General features: G+C 37.0%; 1 protein-coding gene across 3 annotated transcripts in view; it reads right to left on the bottom strand.

Annotated features, from left to right (window-relative positions):
- Positions 1–21,808, bottom strand: part of RNGTT (RNA guanylyltransferase and 5'-phosphatase) — a 192,378-nt gene that overhangs the window by 158,541 nt on the left and 12,029 nt on the right. For all 3 annotated transcript variants that reach the window (XM_064447649.1, XM_064447647.1, XM_064447648.1), the window contains 6 exons: positions 19,210–19,313; positions 18,974–19,062; positions 15,438–15,513; positions 11,975–12,227; positions 5,276–5,385; positions 3,968–4,069 (listed from right to left, as the gene is read on the bottom strand). In XM_064447649.1, the coding sequence (XP_064303719.1) occupies positions 3,968–4,069; positions 5,276–5,385; positions 11,975–12,227; positions 15,438–15,513; positions 18,974–19,062; positions 19,210–19,313 (734 nt within the window). The remainder of the gene's footprint in view (positions 1–3,967; positions 4,070–5,275; positions 5,386–11,974; positions 12,228–15,437; positions 15,514–18,973; positions 19,063–19,209; positions 19,314–21,808) is intronic.

Genomic DNA, 21,808 nt, shown 5'->3' with positions numbered 1-21,808 from the left:
CTGTTTAATTGCATATGGAGTCCGGATCATTTGAGAACAACAAAATAATTAGAAGCATGTCCGATGTAAAAACTGCTATAGTCATTTTTCATTGTTGATTAGGGTAGCTATCATGCCCAGTGCCTGAATATCCAAATAATAGCTCAGGTTTTCATCTTTAATCTCTCTTTCACAACTTTCCTTCAGCTGAATTTCATTAACACTGGATCTTTGTAGCACCATTTTCTTCTCTGAATATACCTGTCAGTCTGTGTATCTCCATAATTAACAAGTTATTATGTTTTCAGAACATCTAAAATAACTATTTAGTTCCCTCAGTTTTATTCTTCATCCATTCTGTTTTGTCACCATTCTAGAACTCTAAAAACACAGCGCAGAATGTCCAAAATACTGAAAATTCATACAAGAAGTTACACGTGCACTTTAACTTCTTTCACAAAAGGCAGTCTTCCGGGTACACCACTATTTTCTATATAATTATTCTGGTATTCAGAATGTATGCATCCATACATTTGAGTAAGAAAGTAAGAATATTCCATAAGACATCAATTTTCCAAATTAATAACGTAAGATATGACAAAGAAAGAATCTTCATATTGAAAATACAAACAATAAAAGAAATGTGGAAAAAATAGTTACAACCCTATGGAATACCACTAATTGCAATTCTACAGCATCTTAGTATTTGTTGTAAGACATACAAATCTGTATTAGGTAATGACCGACAGTTTTGAGCAGATCATTCTTCAGTGGCAATGCACGCTAGAGATCATTAGAGATGAAGCAATCTTTTCCTTTAATATCAAATAGCCTTCTGTAAAAACATTATTTTAAAAACAGAATTATTTTCTGCTATTACTATTTCTTGAAGCAACAGGCTTAAATTATACAAAAACATTTCCATAAACTGTCTTTAATACATACTAAAATACTAGTGTAAACCAATCCCTAAAACAAAGGCTTCCTGAAGGACTAAGCTGCAAAAAAAAGGCAAGGATTGCCAACATCTACGCTGCACAGGACATTAATACTTTGTAAACATATTTTCATAGTTATACAGGTCAAGCCCATGGGCAGTATATCTGGAATGTGGATTAAAAGCATACTAAAGGCAAAGACTCCCATCTGGCTCTTTGCATGGTCAGTTTAAGTTGGCTGAGATTACTTGTTTAGGCTCAGCGGCTTTTGAATGCACTGTACTGCTCTGAGAATAAACCTCGACCTCCCAACACCATGTTTCTGTAACCTCGCACCCTAAGAATGCCTGCATCACATTACTGAAGTGCTTGTGCGTACAGCCAGCCAATATCAATAAGCCAAATATTCCCACCCATTTCTTAATGCTTGGATGCCACACTGAGTGCAAGCTTACTTTGTATTTTCACAACATGCTCTGCCCAAGCTAATAAACCCTTGAAGTACAAACTCCACAGATGAGAGACACGTGAAGGGGTTTTTTAGAGGAGACAACCTAGTTCTGGCTGAATTGTGCTGAACCCTGACTGACTCCATGTGGAGCCACTTGGTAATTCTCGTAAGATACCCAGTTCCCTACCTTTTCCAGGCTTTTCATTAGCTAGGATACTCCATTCTATTATTAAAGACAACAAACCTAACAAAATAAAGAACACAGGAAAAACTTTAGAAGAGAGCATACACTGCTTGTTTATTTAGTATCAAAACTTTACTTCGTTGTCTCAGCACATGGGAGAATGCTTTCCATTGCACTGCTAAAACAAAACTTCTTTTGCCCGTATCTATACACAAAACCAGTAGTTTAACTTCACCAGTCTGAAAACAGAAGGTCTTACCTCCTGTTTTTGAAAGCATACATTTCATCCACACAACTGATGCCTTCTAACTTGCACGAGTTGTGAATGCGTGAAGTAGAAGAGTTGTGAACTCTTCTACTAGTCTATAACAGCATGCACAAATGAGCGTAACAGTCCTCCTCTTACCGTGTGTACATACATTGTAATTGCACTTTTCTGATCGAGTCAAAGCAGGTTAAAAATCTATTCGTTTGCTCTAAGTGAATAAAAACTAAAGTCATTCCACTTAGCACAGATTACAATTGCTTAAATACTACTATATCTAAAGAACATATTTTGGAAATAAAAATCAAGCTACTGAAATGAATGTGTCATGTCACACAATTTAAATTCTGTTACTGAGACAATATTGACTATGATGTAAGAAATTACATTGTTAATTACCTCAAGATAGCACCCACAACAAAAAGGAAGATTGTGACCTGAGTGCTATGAGTAGCTGTCGGGGTTTAACCCCAGTCGGCAGCCAGGCACCAAGCAGCAGCTCGCTCACCCTCCCCGGACCAGTGGGATGGGGGAGAGAGTCGTTAAGTGCAGAAGTAAGAAAACTTGTGGGTTGAGATAAGAACAGTTTAATGAATGAAATAAATAAAATAAATAATAATTAACTGTAATGAAAAGGAAAACAATAAAAAGAGAGAGAGAAAAACAAAACCCAGGAAAAACAAGCAATCACCACTCGCCAACTGATGCCCAGCGAGTCCCTGAGCAGTGATCGCTGTCCACCAGGCCAGCTCCCCCCAGTTTATATACTGAGCATGACATCATATGGTATGGAATATCCCTTTGGCCAGTCTGGGTCAGCTGTCCTGGCTGTGCCCCCTCTTGTAGCTTGCAGCTTCTTGTGCACCTCCTCCCTGGCAGAGCATGGGAAGCTGAAAAGTCCTTGGCTAGCATAAGCACTGCTCCGCAACAACTAAAACATCCATGTTATCACATTATCATCATGCTAAGTCAAAAACACAGCACTCTAGCAGCTACTAGGAAGAAAATCAAGTCTCTCTCAGCCAAAACCAGGACAGCAGCATAGGTTAAAACTATTTCCATTAATGTGTGGGATTCTTTATGTTAGTTTTGAAGCCAGAAATACTGAAGAAAAACAGAAGATTAGGCTATCAATCTCCATTGATGATGATTTCAAAACCTCAAGAAAATGGTTGTAATTTTATCAGTGTTCCAACCTATGAAAAATATTCAGTCCTATGAAAATAAGTATGATTTTGGAGGTTTGGAATTTTACTCAAGGATGGCTTGTTCATAGGAAGGGTCACAGTACCTCTTTGCAAGACTACAAGGAAACAGTGCACCTAATATTTGGGGTTTTATTTCAATGTGAATAGCAAATACTTTCTACACCTCATCCAAGCTGCTAGGTGCAGAGGCAAGAGACCCTGTGTGACACGACTCTCATACGAGACAAAGCAACGAAAGCATACCCGATGATACCAGATCCACATGTTTAGACAACTGAGTTCCGTGCAGTTGAGACCGATCTATAACCAGTTACAATCACGTGGAAAAAAGTGTTTTGCCATTCTGTATCTGATGATATATGGCGTTTCTCCTACTTTGAAATGCTAACGGGAGAATACTGGAGAAATTCAATACAAGGATGCACTTCAAACCAGAAGTAACAACACTGAAGAGGTTGAACACATCAATCCAATCAGGTGGTAGTCTGTTATAAAAGTCACCCCTACAATGAACATAAGAGAACTGGTGAGGGAAGCTGAAACTATTGACTCTTTGGCTGATCAGAGAGGATCACAGATCAATTTAAAAAAACCCATGAAATTTCTAACACTAGCCTGCTTCTGAAGGATCAACTAGAAGTTTTAATTTAGCTTTTATAAACAAATTATTTAGCTTAACAAACTCTTTCTGTTATCCAAGGGTTATGGAGAAGAATAAAAGTATACACATTTAACAGTCTGCAGAACAGCTGCTAAAAAGAAACTTGGCCGCCAACTTTGGCAAATGTTGGGTACCAAGACAGCAAAAAAATTCACCTCTGGAGTCACTTTTGTTGTTAGAATACGCTTTGTCCTTTGTACAAGTGAATTCACTTTCCTGAGAAAATACAAACCATCTACCTAATTCACTGGGTGTTTCTTTTTCATTTGAAACAAACTTACCGAGTGCCGTCTGCTTTCCAGCTAACTTTGTACGGCTTCTGCTCCAAAAATTTAATATTTTGCTTGTCCATGGAAACAGGCTGTGCTCCAGGGAATCCAGACCTAAAAAAAAAAAAAAAAACCAAAAACCGAACCATGTTTATTAATGTTCTGCAATAAACAGTCACATAAAGCAATGCATTTTTTTACATTAGACTGAAGTCACACCTTGTACCAGACTTGCTGCACCACTGACTTTGAGATAGAATTACAGAATGCTTTGGGTTGGAAGGGACCTTTAGAGGTCACCTAGTCCAACCCCCCTGCAGTGAGCAGGGACATCTTCAACTAGATCAGGTTGTGCAGAGCCCCGTCCAACCTGACCTTGAATATTCCTAGGGATGGGGCATCCACCACCTCTCTGGGCAACCTGTGCCAGTGTTTTGCCGTCCCCATCATAAAAATTTTTTTCTAATATCCAGTCTAAATCTACCCTCTTTTAATTTAAAACCATTACGCCTTGTCCTGTCACAACCGGCCTTGCTAAAGAGGTTGCCCCCTTCCAATACCTTATTCTTCAATAAGGTATTTTGCAAGAGGAATCAAATGCCTATCTGATAAAAACAATAGCATTTGTTTATGGCAAAAAACTGAATTATGTGGAACTTTAAAGTTTTAACTTTGGAGGAAGAGATATTTTAATTCAAAATTATAAGCACTATAAGAACTGTAAGTGTCAGCGAGTTCGGAAGCACCATGAGCAGCTCCCTGGATCATCAGCTTTGGAAAGGAGGAGTTCAGAATCTGAGACATTAAAAATCAACATCCATAAAAATTGAGTGGAATTGGACTCAATGATCCTTGCGGGTCCCTTCCAACTCAGGACATTCTATGATTCTTATTAATGCTGGATGCAAATCCAAGCTGGCTATAAAAAGGAGTATTATACCTCAACACTGAAGTATAATAGCAGTTGTATAAATAAAGTCTACTCCTTGAGCAAGCACTAAATATTACACAAACACATGGACTACATCTGGAATTTGCACAGCAACAATTCATCTGAAAACATTTTTTTATCTCAGTGGAAAAGCAGTTCTAGAATCTTGTCAATATCAACAGATGATCACTCCGTGTCACAGTACAATGGAAGATCCTCATCTGTTCCACCGCTAAGTGTTTTTGAGGCTTGCTTTTTTTTTTAAAAAAAATCCACCCAAAAATAGTCACCTTTCCATTTTTGTAATGAGCTGTTTCCTTCTGCAAAACCAGAAACATAACACTTATTTCTAGACAGTATAAATAAACAAGTTCTAAATGTTCTCATACCCTTCCCATCCACAAAACTGTTGACATTTTTGCTGTATTCCTCCTAACTTTGGTTGTGTTGTCACCTGGGTCACACATTTAACTGTTATTCCTTCCAAGAAAATTGCACCCTAAATAAAAAAAAAAGTATTTAAGCCTTCATAAAAGCAGACCAGAACATATTAATATAAGATCGTCCGTTTTCACAACTTGACCCTCACAAATAATAATAGCTTAAATATTCCTTAAAGATTTACCCCAAAATACCAAGATACATCAGCTGAGCTTTACCAGTAAACTCACTGGTAAGCCATATTATGAACCCAGGAACTGAAATTAGTTATTTAGGGAGGAAAAAATAAAATAATAATTTAAAAAATTGAAAGGAAGTAAATGGTAAGGGATAAGCACTGTTTAGCTAGGACTCTCAAGAAAGTTCCCATGTCAAGCTACAGCATCAATCTCACTCATTATTTTAACTAAAATGTTTTTATTTAAAAAGTACACTAATATGAAGTATTTAATAGTAAATTTGTCAAATATGGAGTTTGCAGGGATCAAATTAATCACCCTTAGTACACAAAATATTATATAATAATAAGGTAGTGTCAGACATCTGTGGATGAGAATCTGAATCTAAACAGTACTGTAAGGCTGGAGAAAATCACTGCACATTAAAGGTCACAAAACTGGTTCTGGCAAAAGCGTTTGTGACTCACAAAGTATGGGTTTGTGCATCAAAAAGTATGGCCTCAAATTAAGTTAAACTGGAAACTAAGGACAAAAATCAACCTAGGAGATGTTAAGTAAAATTTTTTTATTACTTAGATAATACTTCTAGACCAACAATTCCGTGCTTTCCTTGATTCATGGAAAGTAAGAGCTGCTCACTAACAGCAGAGATCTAACACGTGAGATGAACTTTAGTTCACTAATTACCAAGTTACTTAAGTCACTGGGAAACATCTTTAGACATGAGGTTTTTCCTAGGGGAGCGGTTTAAAAAAAAAAAATCACAGCAGTTGAAGACATTAAGTCCGACTTTTCTTCCTCCAAACCTCTGAGATGTATGTTTTCAACTAAGTATGTTAATTTTATCAGACCTAGATGGTAATTCCAGTACAAGAAGTTCCATTATGTGGATTTCACCTCTACCTGGGTGATCTACCAAATTATATGTCTCAAACTTACACTGTAAGGAAAACAAGAATGAATGTACTTAGGCAGCAGCAAACTTAAAGGCTTCTCAGTTGATCTAGGACAAACTTCTTAATAAAAGATAAAACAAACAGCTGGTTTGTAACAAAATATTTGTGTAAAAATATACTTGCATAATTTTATTCTTAATCTAAACCAGGTTACTAAAGTGGAGGTGCTATCCTGAATGCCACAGAAAAGCCTAAGTAGAGATCAATAAAAAAATACTGAAAATAAACCTCTAAAACAACTTGCATATTCCAGAAAAAGTTTGATGCCAAGTGGAATAAAAACAAATTCTGCACAACAGAACACATTAAAGCCATCAGGTCTACAAAGCCACAAAATAAAAAGATTTCTATATAGATTCCAAATCAACCAGACTTATTTCATCAGCCTCTCAATTAAATTCTCAGTGCAGACTAAGAAGATCAAAGCATGAAGTTTCACCTGTTGAGCCATGAGTACTGCAAACCAAGATACAGGTACTTCGTATCTGTTCATTAAAATGCTTGCAGCTTGCCTTAACAAATCTATCTGCATACTACTGATGAAAGGAGCCTTTTTGCTCCCATCTCTCTCCACACATCATGGCATTCATCTGTTCTACTCCTGAGCAAGTTTAGGAACTAAGTTGGCAAAAATAACATCATAAATTAATAATTTTCTGCCAAATTACTATCCTAAACTAGCTCACCATGGGATGAGTCAGCACTAGTGGCAGCACAAGAGTAGAAGGAACACAAGGAGTGCATGGAAAGCAGGACTGCAGTTTTCAGTACAGCCTGTATTTAGTTAAGATGGGCTCAGTTGCATCACCAAATCGTATTCAGAGAACAGTACATCCTAAAGAAATACACTAGTTCATAACCTTAATTACTGTAAGGCTGTACAGACTTTCTGTGCATCACTTATCCCATATTATACTGCTGGTGCAACAGCACACAGGTGACTGGGTGAGGGAGGCAGACAGCTACACATGCCTGGCCAGCACGTTGTCTGAATTCTGAGTAAGTGGTTCAGAGCACCACAAAATAAAGGAAGATGGTTGTTCCTCGCTTCTCTGAATAATGACAGACTGCGACAGCAGTACAACTGCTAAGATTAAAGCAAAAGGCAGGCAACAGAAAAGATTTTCCAGAAAAGAAGAGAGTCATAAACATGAAATTGGTGCCTGCCATTTGAAAGTGTCTCTTGCAGATGATCTGCCTCAAGTGCCTTAGCTATAAGGCACAGCACTATGAAAACAAGGTGAGTCACTTGGGCATCCGTGCTTGGCTAGCTCAGTGCTCAAGGTTTCATGAGGACATTTCCTTGGATACAGTGCCAAAACTGAGCCAGACCCATGCACTTTCTGCACTGCTGTTGAGCTCACAACCCACTGTGGAAACCGCTGGAGAACGTGGTGCAGAGATGCCAGAGCACGAAGCTCAGCAAGAGCACCTCAGGACCTCAGCACTGCTACTAACCAAGAGTTATAAGCCCTAACGGATCCAAGGTAACTACATGCACTTCCTATGTACACTCTGCACAACCTTCACACCATCTGTACTAACCAAGGTCTCCCCACTTGCCGCCATATCCCTCCACCCATCACTTCAGCTGAAGGAGAAGTGGCAGCGTGTATCATCTTGTATTGGTTCAGATCCTAAACACAATCTGGAGGAGTGGGTGAGTGAGAACAGCCCCAAACACACACCTCCCTGACCCTAGTGGCTATCACCAGGCCTGGGTGATAGCCATCTTCAGCTACTCAGACTTGACTGAGTGCCAATATGCTCAGACAGTGCCTTCCAGAGGACAAGAAACATTCCAAAACATGCCAGGGAGAGAGAGAGTCTGCATCTAAATGAGAGGAAGGGAGAGCCAGGGAGTTACAATGATCAGCTTAGATTTAATACCTAAAAATACAGGACCAAATCACAAGAACTGCCTCTAGGCATGTACAAACAAGATACAACAAAATCATACTGACTGTCACTCAGTAACAACAGTGTTCAACTAATCATTTGGTTTTAGTGATGAAACAGGCTTCACAGAATCAGGAGAATCAGGAAATATTACATCTTTTGATGCTGGCTTTTGTCTTGGCTTGTCTTGTTCTCATAAAGGAGCTCAGAAAACATACGATAACTTCTATAAAGCAGAAGAGCAACCTGTTTCAAAGCAAGGTTCAGAGGAGTTAGTGTTTCACTAACAAAATGGAAGAATATATTCAGGACGATCTGCAGAGTCTGGTTTAGGTATAAGAGAATTTATTAGCATATACTTATTTTTGTAACATCTGTGAATTTAGTAACAGGGATACCGACTGTGATGGTAGCTTAAGAATTCAGCGTTATCCTTAATTTTAAGAATGGGCTGGAAAAAATACTGCAATTCAATATAAAGGAAGTTCTACCTTAATAAGGAATAAGCAATTATACACACACTGGTAGATAATTAAAGAAAGAGATATGGAGGGAGCAAGAGACAAAAAGCTGAATTAGTGTTACTCTGTCTTGTAAAAAGCAATTATATTGAGATATATAAACAGGAGTATTAGCCTTAAGACATGTGAAATTAATTCCTCCCTATTAAGCACTAGAACTGCCTCAGCTAGAGGCTTGTGTTCAGTTATAGGCACCGCAGTCTCAGAAAAACGTAAGTCAACTTGACAGAATACAAAGAATGACAAGAATGGTGAGAAGTATAAAAACCTATGGACTCTAGGGGAAAAGTGAACAAACTGGCATTTAATGTGGAGAAAGAGAAGGCTAAAAAGGAAGTGACACCCATATTTGAGTACATAAAATGCTGCTACAAAACCAGAAAATAATCTTTTTCCCATATCTGTCAAGACACCCATGGGCAGAACAGTTAAGTACAGGGGTTAAACTTTGGGGGGTGGGGGGGAAGAAGTAGGTTAGGCAGAAAAACTCCAAAGTCACTAATATTTAGAATCAACATACTTGGATAGTTAAATAATAAATATTATCCTTGCTAACCATGTCAACCATGAGGTTTAATGGTTTCCCTCTGTCTCGCAGATGACCACAAGACACCTGCACTCAAAATTATGAAGAAAATCATTAACAGCTACCATCCCTTCCAAACTGTTTGAGATGTAACCATCCACTTCAAAAGCACTATGTGTGACACCCTGTAATACCTGTGAAATATGCAGCTTACATGGGACTAGAACAGATGGCATTCTTCAATAAACTAAAAAATGAAGTAAAAGATCCAGTTGACCCATCAAAAGTTTGAAGGTTCTGGCTCAGATTTATAACTTTTTGTCCTATTTGCAAAATCAAGTTGTTTTTTTTTCCTGAATTTTTTTTTCCCTGAAGTTAGAATCTAAGTGTCAGTTAATAATGTTGCTTTGATGCTACAAGCATTATGGCATGCATTGACAAAGTCAAAACATGTTTGGATTTCCTGTGTAGCATCTGAGACTACTACAGATTTGCTGTTACCTGTCAACTACATCCGGGTGATGACGAAGAAAACTCTAATGGCATTATGTTCTAACTGTTCCCACAGCTTCTGTAGTGCAGAAAAGAAAGGCTGCCAAGACTTTTTGACATCAAAATATGGAAGCTTTAGTGAAAGATGTTGCAGTAAAGTTTCTCACATCCAAGATGGAATTTCTGGAATGGGCAGCATGCTAACTTCACTTCGCAGGCTAGCTGGGCAGTTGCTTCTGACTATTCATTACCCTAGCGAGATGCTTGGGAGGTGTCTCCTCCTCTACTCCTAAACTTTTCTTCTGTCCCCACAAAGATCTGGGTCAAAATTAAAACACTTCACAACGTCACTCTCACCACAGCCACCTCTAGTTTGGCACTGTCTATCCCCAGGTGTTTAGACAAAAAGACAAATTAGAAGGCTGAAAACATATGCTGCAGGAAATGAAGGTAATGCTGACAATTAAGCCCTTTAGACAGTAAAATAAGAAAATCTGAGCAAGAGGTATTTACCTGATAATCATTCCCCCTGTAGATCGCATATTTACAAGGAATCACAAATAGACTGTATCCATCTCTACTGAGTTAAGAAGCAGTCCAATCTGCCAGCCAAGAATCATGGTAAAGAACTCTCCCCGTTCCTCCTCTTCATGTCAAAGAATGTTCCTCCAAAGCTGCAAAACTGAATTATACGAATATGCATATTAACTAGATGATTCTTTCTTTCATAAATTCTCTAACTCATAATTAACTTTTAGTTATTAATATGCTTATTCGTATAATTTAGCTTCCAGCTTTCAAGAAAACTCTGGTGGCAGATAAGAACAAGCCTAGGAAGCCAGTATCATGATAACTAGCTACTTGCTGAAAAGAGACTGTCATTGGACCTCACCATCACACCTCATCTAATGCTAATGCATCAAAAGGCAAGCCAAAAAACCAGTTTTGACGTTCCAGCCCAAATAAATTTTTTTAGCTATCAAGGTTTTACTGCAAGGCTAATGGAGGTAGGAGCCATATCCCTGAACATATTTTTACTATGGATTTTTACAGTGTGGGCAGTTTTTTATTCCAGCTGATGGACTATTTGAAAGCTTCCAACGTTCATCTTGCTTCTTTGGACTAGATTTTATATTCCTTTCAGGCTAATTTCTTCCATGCTCCCTCTGTAAACCATGTTGAGCAGCTGCAGTAACAAGAAAATGCATTTTTGCAGCATATTTCATATGAGGATTTCCAAGTGTTTGCAAACAAACACACCTCAGCACACAAGTAAAATAATTCAGTATTATGCAAAAAGAACTGAATCTATTTTTGTACTCAGCAACACTCTCCCCTACTTCATCTGCAAATAAAAAAGCAAGTCAGGAATTTGGAAAGAACTGAGCCATCAGTCTTCAGATGATACAAGTATATTCTTTGTAGTTGAGTATTACTTCCCTACTATGGCAACTATGGTAACTTATTTCATCAGAATTATGCAGATTTATGTCAAAATAATCACAATAAGTTATCAGCCATATTTCTTATCATTATACACTTAAATCAGCTTTGAATAAAATAAAATTTCAGAGCTGCCTTAGGGTTTTTAAGCTCATGTTGCTTTTCACTAATCCAATTCTCAATCCTCCCAAATTTCCAAAAGCAAGAAATGAGCACTGAATTTAAAAAAATCCTGCATTTCATCCACATGGCTACAAAAAATAACTATTTACAGACACACACACACACACCCCCATTACATTTCAACTCTAAGGATAGAAGGAATAATGAATAAGTGTTTTACTATCTCAACTCAAAATTTTTTAAAAAATTGTTATATTAGAGAAATTTTAAGTCATTTTTACAACTGGAATAGTTGAGGCATTGAATATTTAAGTTCAAGGTTCATATAGGAAACATAAGAAAGCTTGCAGTGAATCTACCAGTTTTTCCTAGTTAGACACAACACTACCAGTCCTCATTGACAAAAGCACTGACACTTGTATAGTACGTACTGTGCAGTAACTGATGACTATGAGTTTATGAAATTAAGCTCAGCAGTTACAATATTAAGTTCTTAATAAAAAAATACCAGTTTTAGGCGTTCTTTTCTCCTCTTGCCAAATGAAGAGCTTGATGATCCAGGTTCTGATTCTTGGCCGCCTGTTTTACAACCATTATCATCGTCCTCCTCTTCATCTTCATCAAAGCACCATTCTGGTAGCTCAGGTGGTGACGGTGCATCATCTTCATCTCCATAACGACGAAATAATTCCTTCAAATAGTCACCTTTGTAAATACCTGGTGGTCTAGCCTGAGCAAAAGTAGCCACAGCTGCCTCAATACTGTCAAATAAAAATTGAAAATTACTCTGGATGCTTAATATACATGTTTTAGTCATGCTATGCCTTACCAAACATAAAATTTATTGGGACTGAGAATTAAAACAAATTCCAAACTGGTAATTGCAAAAACGTTCATTATATTTGAAACATCATGCTTAGGTCAGCCTGGCAACAGTTGCTCTTGCACAACATTATGCATAATTATGCAGGCACCATGTACATCCTCAGAAGTACCTGCAGCTTGCACGGCTTCGTCTGCTTATTGTAGCTAATAGTGATCTGCTGGTCACCTAGGTAAAACTTTTATTATTCCAACAGAAAAGGAATGGGTGACATGTAAGTAAGTACTTAAGGGCTGAATGAAGACAAAAAAGACGAAAGAAAAAGATAAACAAACTTAATGAAGAAGAATGCAAGCCTTGAAATTCAAATATGGCTACATTTTTCCCCCCTAAGGATTATCTCTCCTTTAGTTAGAGGTTTTGCCATCACACTGGGAAGAAGCATCCTAATCTTTTGAAATTACTTCTCTTTCCAGAAGTTTCTCATAAAAAACCTGTAATTAAGAAGCCTTTGACTATGCAACTAACACTTAATCTTAAAGTGCTTTATTAAACTGGAAACTGGATCACAAAAAAAATTAAACCAAAACTAACAGTCATGCACCTTTACAAGCCAACTAGAAAGTGTTCCAAAATATACAACAGCGAGCACAGCACAAGGGTTTTGTTGCTGCTATTTTCATAGATCCTATGAAAAGGTTTAACAGAAAACACTGGACATAATTCTGCCTTCAATTTACCACAGCTGCGTGGAGCAGTAATGCTCCGTGGATAAACACTTCGAAATCTTGCTAAATAAAAGAGAAGAGAAATCACAGAAGGCACATGCCCCTGTTATGCTTCTTGACAAGCACGTATCTTAAAGCTGGAACAAAAGCCCATATCACATGCTGTAAAAAGATTTTTTTTTCAGGTAAGAAACAGCCTGCCACTGGAACAAGGAAAACATAGAGCTAAAATGGAAAAAAGAATTTAAATATAAAAGGCATTTTTTGCCTGGTCTGTACAGTATGGGAAGAAGCCTGAGAACTTTATGAGGCAAATGTCCCAGAACAGGCAGAAACGCTTCCTAAGAACCAGCAAGTTTGGCGCCCTCTTGTGACCTTTGATAACAGCAGGAAACAAAACATTTTCCAGGGTGAGACTATCAAATGGTTGGTCATCAGATCTCAGAAATTACAGTTTAAGAATCTGAGTTATTTAGAAGGAGCTTTCTTCCCCATTCTGTTTTCTAAGACTCCTCATTTCTTCTTCACATGATATTTTTATTTTGGTATCTTTCTTAAATTGTTTCACATCTTCTGTAATCAATGCCATTGAAAGGACAAAAGAAACCAGAAGGGATGGGGTCTGAAAGATGCTCAAATTTTCTCTGATATTAGAACAACTTTATACTATTCTGGAATAAATAGTAATGAAAGCCAAAAAAGTCAGCACAGATTTCAAGCACAGAAACCTGGCTGAAAGAAAACATATTTTGCAAGTTCTAGAAACATAGCAGTCTTTGGGAAAAATTAGTTGTGAAAAGAGAATGGAGTAAGGTTTCTGATCACTAGCTGGAGAGCTTTCAGTCTGGATGACCTTTCTTTAAGCTAACTATAAAATAAATCTCAGTATTCACAATACATCAGCAGCACTCCTATATCATGTGCTTAAGGAATGAGTACAGATGGATTTTTCCCTCAGAAAAACCTTATTTCCTCATCAGCAAACAACAGTGCCCTATTTTAAAGAAAGATACAGCAAATTAGATTTATCTTGATAAAATGCTTAGCATTAACTACCACCTTGCCAAATTCATTCTTTGCTGCGGACATTTTTCCCAACCAGGTGATATCTTGTGTGTTCTGTTATAAAAATCTGACAGAGATGAACAAACTTGACACTATTAACTACCTGAATGAAGCAAAGAAAATAAGACATGGCTGTTAAGTTTTAAGGCTTTTCCCACAGAGGTTTGAAAATAAAGAGAGGCTGCATAAACGCAGGAGATTCAAATAGATTCAAGTGCTTTTCCTCTTCAGAACAAAGGACCAATTCTGTGTCTAATTATTGCATGCTGCTTTTAAATTGTTAGATTAAAAGCATACAAATTTGCTAGTTCATAGGAACAATTACAATCATATGACAAAGATATCTGTATCTGTGTCTACTTCCTATACTCAGCTAAGATTCTGCCAAGATTCAGCCACCCACTACTAATGGAGTTCTGTCTCCATTACTCCAATGTCTTCATTCCAAGTTTACTAACAGACAACAATGACCTAGTTCTTTGCAAATAGCTTGCACACGCACGCTAAGCAGCAAATAACTGTATGTCCAGTCACAAGACAATGCTGCAACAGGAGTAGAATTTTCTTCGCTTAAAGGACCATACAAGAAATAGCATCAGAATGCTTAAGGGGCTTGTTAAGAAACGTGCCTTGCATCAGCAAGGAAACAGCATTTCACGAGTCCTACCAAACATGCAGAAGTCATGCCCACCAGCATAGTACAGCCGATTTCTTTTTTTTTTTTTTTGTAACAGTAATGTTATTTGAAAAAGATCACTACTCTTTATGAAAGCACCAACATTTTTAAATCACAAAAAAACCCAAGTGAGTCTGTATAGAAGGATGCTGTAGGCTTTAGTCAAGCACAAGCTGGAAACAAGGACTTTGCCTCTCCCTGACCCTTCAGAAGCATGTACATCACTCTGCTCTTGCTCTAGCTAATCTCTTCTCTTCAGAACTCAAACAAATGAAGAAGAAAAAAAAAAAAAAAAAAAGCCTGCATGCAAACCTGCATAAAGAAGGTGACAAAGTAGGAGAAATAATCTTTCAGGCATCTCTGAACTCTATATTCTTACTCAAACTGTGGGACATATCATGGCGAGAAGACACAATATATACATTCCTAAAAGCCCACACACAGCAGGTACAGGTGACTTTTGACATACCAGACCTTGAAAGCTTGACTGGAGCAGGCCAAGCTACCAAGGGATTATATGAATAATATTAATATAGGTTGTTTGCTCAAGATTAGTAGGCAGTTTTAAAATAACAATCAGTAAATACATTAGGATAGCTGTCACGACAGTGTGTGAAACATACTGAAGATGCCTCTGGTCACTCTCCACAAATCCCTAGGAATTAACAATCAAAGTTACCTCCAGTCCAACTTCTCAACCAAAAAGGCACAGATCAGAAATCCAGTTCTATTGAAACCATGTGTGCAATGGACACCTAGACAAGACAAGAAAAGGGCATAATCATTTGCAAGTAGTTTTAACAAACATGCTTCAGTTTCACAAGTGAGTTTTTGGATCCTCCTACCTTCATCAGTAGCATTAAAGAGTGATCTCCCTTCCCATCAAGGCAGCCCAGATCATGTAAGGCACATAAGCCTGAAGAGCAATTTATTACATTCTTTCTGTAAATTATTAGCAACAGGAGTATAGGATACTTCAGTTTATCCCAACTCAGGAGCACTAACATAATGCAACTGAAATATGGCTAATACAGATAAGATTCAAATTATTTTTTTATGACTGCTCAAATGCTTATCAGAAGACAATACAATCAAATTCAATAATTGTTCTTTCAGTGGATTCAACAAGCATTACATTCATTTCACACCATCAGGCATAAAAATAATATCCAGGTTACCCTACCTCAAACTTGAAAGCAGTGTCAATAGACCACAATTCTATTTCAAATTTTCTATTACCATGATGAGAACAGACTTATTAATTGGGGGGGGGGGGGGGGGGAGCTACAAAAAGAAAACTCTACAACAGTATAATCACCTGGAATTACTTATCTTTTCTATGTAAGAAAAGAAGAAAAGAAATCTTCAGCCTCTGTTTTACTGAATTCACCCCCCAGTGAAAGGAGGGGAAGAGTCAAATGCATTGGAAGCCTTTTTTTTTTTTTCTCTCAAGTTAACAGCACCATCTAGTGATAAACCAGTCTGAAAATTTGTGCTATTAGAAGTGTGAAGGATTCAGCAAGATGTTGCCTCTTCCTCTGATATTTATAATTTAAAATACAGTATGAGTATTAAACTTTCCACTAACACCAAATGCAATTATTCTCAATATTAATGTATTTTTCAGTTGTGACCATGAAGCAAGTCACTTAAGCTTTTGATTTCCTATTTCTGTACCATAGTAGTTTAGCAACAATTCACTTGATGCTTATTCAGACAAAATGTGAATATCTATATTTTTTGCTGTACCCTCCCCTACACTACAGGTATGGTTTTGCTTTTGTTTGTTGGGTTTTTTTTTTACTGGAGATCCAAAAAATGCCTACAAAGAGTAGGCTGATATAAACCAGAAACTTTGTATGGGTAAACAGAAATATATATCAATTTTATCAGAGTCAGGTTTTCTGCCTGTCCACCAAGCTCCCCGTCTTAATAAAGCAAGGCAAAAACTACCACAAATGTCTTGAATTCATCAATTCTAACCATTTGATAATATTAAAAACTGTGTAACTTGCATCAAACGAAACCAATTTTAGCTTCCTTACAGAATTTGTTCCCAGCAATCGTTTCTCCTTTGTTTTCTGCTTAAGCAAAATTTTTATGTTTTGTTTCCCTAAGGCTGGCAGGCATATTCCAATCCTTCAAGTTGCAAAAATAAAGTTTCCATCCTATATTGTTCTAGCTGAATAGAAAATTCTGTTCACTTATCATTCATATTTCAGTCTCTCCATATCTGATCTTGACACTGGAAATGAAATTGCACACAATTGCTATCAGTAAGTCCTGCAGCTGTTACTGCTACCAAGAAGGTTAAGTCAATAATTTTATACGCATGACAACGGTAAGAAGCATCTCAGCAATGAGATGAACAGCTTGGAAGGGAAGATGACACAGGGTGCAGTACTATCACTACTGCAGACTACTTTCTCTTTTGATAAAAACATCCTCCATGCCAGTCCCTCTGATGCTCTGTCAGAGGAAACAAGTGTCCAGAACCAGAAACAACCTTTCAGTAATTCATGGAAGGGAAATGGAAGATGTCAACATTTCTCTTTTACTACGAAAGCCTAAACCACAGGTTATTTAAAACCTTAATCAACACATTATTACCTTCTTGACTCTTTTTTTTTTATATATATATGGAAATATATATATAATCTAAACAACAATGAACATTCAAAAATTCATAGAAGTCAAAATGTTAGAGACTCAACACTAAAAATGGCATTTTAAAAGTTGAAATACTAGTTAAATGGGACTGCTATTTATAGGATATCACCATGCTATCCATGCTTCATATACATTGCTGACCATAACAATATTTAAAGTTCTGAGATATTGTCAGAGGACCAAGTGGAGGAACTGCAAAAGGAGTGTGAAAATTTATGAACTGCTAAATGAGAGTGAGTGGGATCAGTCATCAACAATATTTCAAGTTCTGAAAGTTTTTCATATCACATACTTGCGTTACAGTTTAGAGAGACATAGGTCTCAAATTAAAATTGTATTCTATGTGAAATAAAGAAAGTACCTAAAAGAAAATTATGTGAAAATCTGTGTGCCCAAATTAAATCTCTCAAACGGGGAAAGAAGAAGATTCTCAGTAGTACCCTGTGACAGGACAGGAAGCAATGGGTACAAACTGAAATACAATAAATTCTGTTTAAACATAAGGAAAAAAACATGTATATTGTAAGGTTGAGGGAACGCTAGAAGAGGTTGCCAGAGATGTTGCAGAGACTCCAAGCTTAGAGACAGTCAAAACTGAAATGGGCACAGTTCTGATGGCCCTGCTCTAAGGTCAGGCAACTGACTAGCTGATTTCCATAGGCCCCTTCCAACCAGTTCTGTGATTCCATATGAATCCTAAGCTGTATGAAAGTACCAGCTTAGTTTACCAAGCTTTTCTCAATGACACCTACACAAAAAACTGTTCCATGCACTCCTAAGTCACACAGACACTCAGATTCAGGAAGGCTGCAGATTTATCATCAAGGAGGCTTAAAGACCACACCCTTTCTGACTCTGGAAACTCAGCTGCAAAGTAATTTCTTGTCTCTGACAGTCTACAGGTAGAGTTGAACATGAATATGCTAAACAGAAATCAGAATAAAATGGTTTTAACTAAAACTAGAAGCCATCCAAATTAAACTGAGAACTTATTTTGCTCTGGGTAAAAAAAATTATCCTTAAGAAATATTCAAACATGCACTGCGAGACAGTACACCACAGAAGAAAAACTTAGCCTACTATCTAGTACCACTTTACAGCAATTAATCAGTTGCTTTGTGAGATTTGCTAAAGAATCTTTGATCATTCAGTTATCAAATATGATTCCAAGTAAGCCAGACTATCAAATGCCAAAACAATATTTAGGAAATACAAAACCTGCATTTGTATCAGCAGCAGTTACAAAAACACAATGCAGGTATCATGTATTTGTAGACAGTTCTTAAGCCTGTATATTTTTCTGCATTAAGTCGATAGCTGTAATCAAAGTGATGGATGCAGAATCATACTAGTTTCTGTAAAAAACAGAAATATACTGGAGTAAAAGCAATCAAACCTATATATGTATAAACACTGTACAGATGAAATTCCTTTGCTTAGACTTTTAAAAATAAGAGACTGCAGTTATGAGTAAGTATGAAATAAATTCAGAGTAAAAACTAATGACAGAGATAAGACGGATAGAATGGATATAAGACAACATACCTATAAGCTCTGAGGGATTCTTATCACTGAAGTGTTCACATACACGGATAAATGTTTCTGTATTCTCAGGTGTAGGGCACTCACCATGCCTGAAAAACACAGGAACACACAGATTAGGAGACAGCTGAGGGAAAGGGAAGGGGGGGGAAACCACACAAAAAAAAGAGAGAGATTAATTACTTCTGTGTGACCTTTGAAGCTAAAAGCTAAATAGAAAAAAAGTACAGACAACTTACCCTTTACACTGGAGCTTTATATATTTAATCCCCTCTTTCTCTATATCATTCCTATCATAGAATCTAGTGGTGTTGGTCAAGTCTACCAGTAAACCCATTTTAACCTAAAAAATAAAAAAAATAAAGTAAAATTATATATGTGGTTCAAATATTAGTGCATAAATACTAAATGGCTAATAGCATCCGAATTAAAAGCAGTAACAGGCTACAGCTGCAAGCTTAAAAAAAATCTTAAATATTGCATTTGTTCATAAAATCTATATTTTACCACCAGAGTCATCTGTGTTTCTTTGTGAAAGCTGCTGTCTGAATTAACACTAGCCACAATGCAAAAACTTCAGTGTGTTCCCACCAAGCTTTCTAAATAAGAAAGATCTGCTAACAGCAGGAAAGTTTCTGGTAAATAATTATTTTAACACTTTAAAAGACTAATAAGGTAGAATTGGCTGCTCCTATCACTGGCACAATGGAAGTACCACAAGAAAAATTAACTACTGAGACTTATATGTAAGTATACTATCTAAAAAAAAACAAAAACAACTCATCTTAATTTACCCATCCATTAAAGTGGAGAACAAACACACACATTTTCAAGTTTAAAACAAAAATTCCCTTAGAATCTCAGAAACATTTTATTCAAAGCTGAAATGTGAAACAACTTGAAATCTTCAAAGATGCTGTCAGTAATTAAGGTGGTAGTGTCAACCACTCAAGGTGTTAGGACATACCTGAGTTCAGGCTGCCTGCCCACTCTACCCTAACGTGTTCCCTTGTGTATGAACTTACTTTTTTAGTGATTGTTTTTTATAGCTGTAAAATAGGTCTTTTAAAGCAGCCTCATGGAAGTTATATATGCTTTTAAAAAGCAAGATAGAAAGCAGAAATTCCACTGGGTGGCATCCAACACACAAAGAATATCAGCAAAGGGCATCCTACTGATCCTTGGTCCAAATAAAATTTCCACCAACCATAAACCTCCCAGTATTACTGTGCAAAAACAGCTCGCTAACACACCTGTGTAATGAAAGTATACCTGGTTTCCTGCCTTGTAAGTGCAAGTAATTGCTTTTGGTCAAAATCCTGAATGTCATGCTTTCAAGTAGGATCCTCACCATCAAACCAGATGTCTTTTTAAAAAGCATTTTAAGAGTGGTGTCTTAGCAAAATCGTTGTTCCAAGCTCTGTCTTTCTTAAGGATAGCTCAATAGTGCACTTAAAAATACATTAACACTGAAGCATGCAAAAACACAGAAGAACGCTGCATCTTCAATCTAATTAAAACTCCAGCACATACTCATAAACAGGATTTCGATCAGGTTTTATTTACCTTAAGGTCAACAGATGGGCAATAACTCAGCAGTGCAGTACAAAGAATTACAAAAACACTGCTTCCAGACAATTCAGAAAATATAAATTCCAAAAATAACTGGAATATAGTTTAGAAACAGCTGCTTCACATGGATATTTTGTTCATCAGACTCCAAAGACAAACGTCCAGTTATCTACAGAGGTAGTTATCTATGGTATTCAAAGTTCTGATGGTATACTTTTGTAATACTTTTATTGCAGATTTTTAAAAGCATCATAATGTTAGGTCAGCAGCATTAAGCATCTGTAGTATAACACCAAAATCAGTTCTGAACTACTACTTGTTTACTTCAACTTTGTCTATTGTATTCAGAACGCTTAATTTACTTTTATTACTGTGTTTTGCAGAAATACAAATTACTTCAGTAGGGGTCCACCTAAAAACAAGGTTACGTCACCTGAAACTTCAAATAATATTTAGCCTCAGCCAAGCTGCTAAACATACAGACTGACAGCATACTAGCCAGTGACTAATTTTGTACGAAGTATACAAAAGGCAATTAATCCAACGATTACTTTCCTCCCCCTCCATTCTCAACAGCATTTAGTAACTAACTCAAAGACTACTTAATTCACAAGTAAGACCACACAAAATTTCCAGGTGCTACACACTGAAGGTCAGTAACACTACGACTCTGACATAAACCAGTTCAAAGTAACTGTTCAGAGGAGAATGACATATTCCCACACCAGTACTTCAAGGTGATTGTACATCTAAAATGAGCTGGTTCTATGGAAACTATTTATATCTTTTTCCACCATTCTACACAAGCAAAGGCTCCATCTCCCAGTCACGTCATGCCCAAAAAAAGCATGAGAATCTCCATCTGTGCTCTGCATCCTATCAACAGTGTGGTTAGAGTTGGCAAAAAGACTGATATGAGAACCAGGTGCGTTTTCACAAGAGATCTCTAGACTATGAAGCCACATAAATGACCACCTAACTACCCTCCTCCCCAACTTCTACATAGCTCAGCTTGATAACCTATTCTTCTATGTATAATATGGGGTTAGGTGTCATGCTTCCAAGATCTCCTCAGCTAAGGGGATAAAAAGTTATTTTCAAACTAAGATTAATATTTGATCAAAACACCATTTTAAAGTAAAGGTTTTTGCATTAAGCTGCAGTCTAATAAGAAAGAAGGCATTCCAAAACGTGAATTACTCTTGAAAAAATGCTGTATCATGACAGTCTGGAGAAAGGGAAAAAAGAATTGTAAGGAAAACAACC

This window comes from Phalacrocorax carbo, chromosome 3 (assembly GCF_963921805.1).
Source record: "Phalacrocorax carbo chromosome 3, bPhaCar2.1, whole genome shotgun sequence".
NCBI lineage: Eukaryota > Metazoa > Chordata > Aves > Suliformes > Phalacrocoracidae > Phalacrocorax > Phalacrocorax carbo.
The sequence above is the reverse complement of the archived record's forward strand: the minus strand, read 5'-3'. Positions and strand labels throughout refer to the sequence as shown.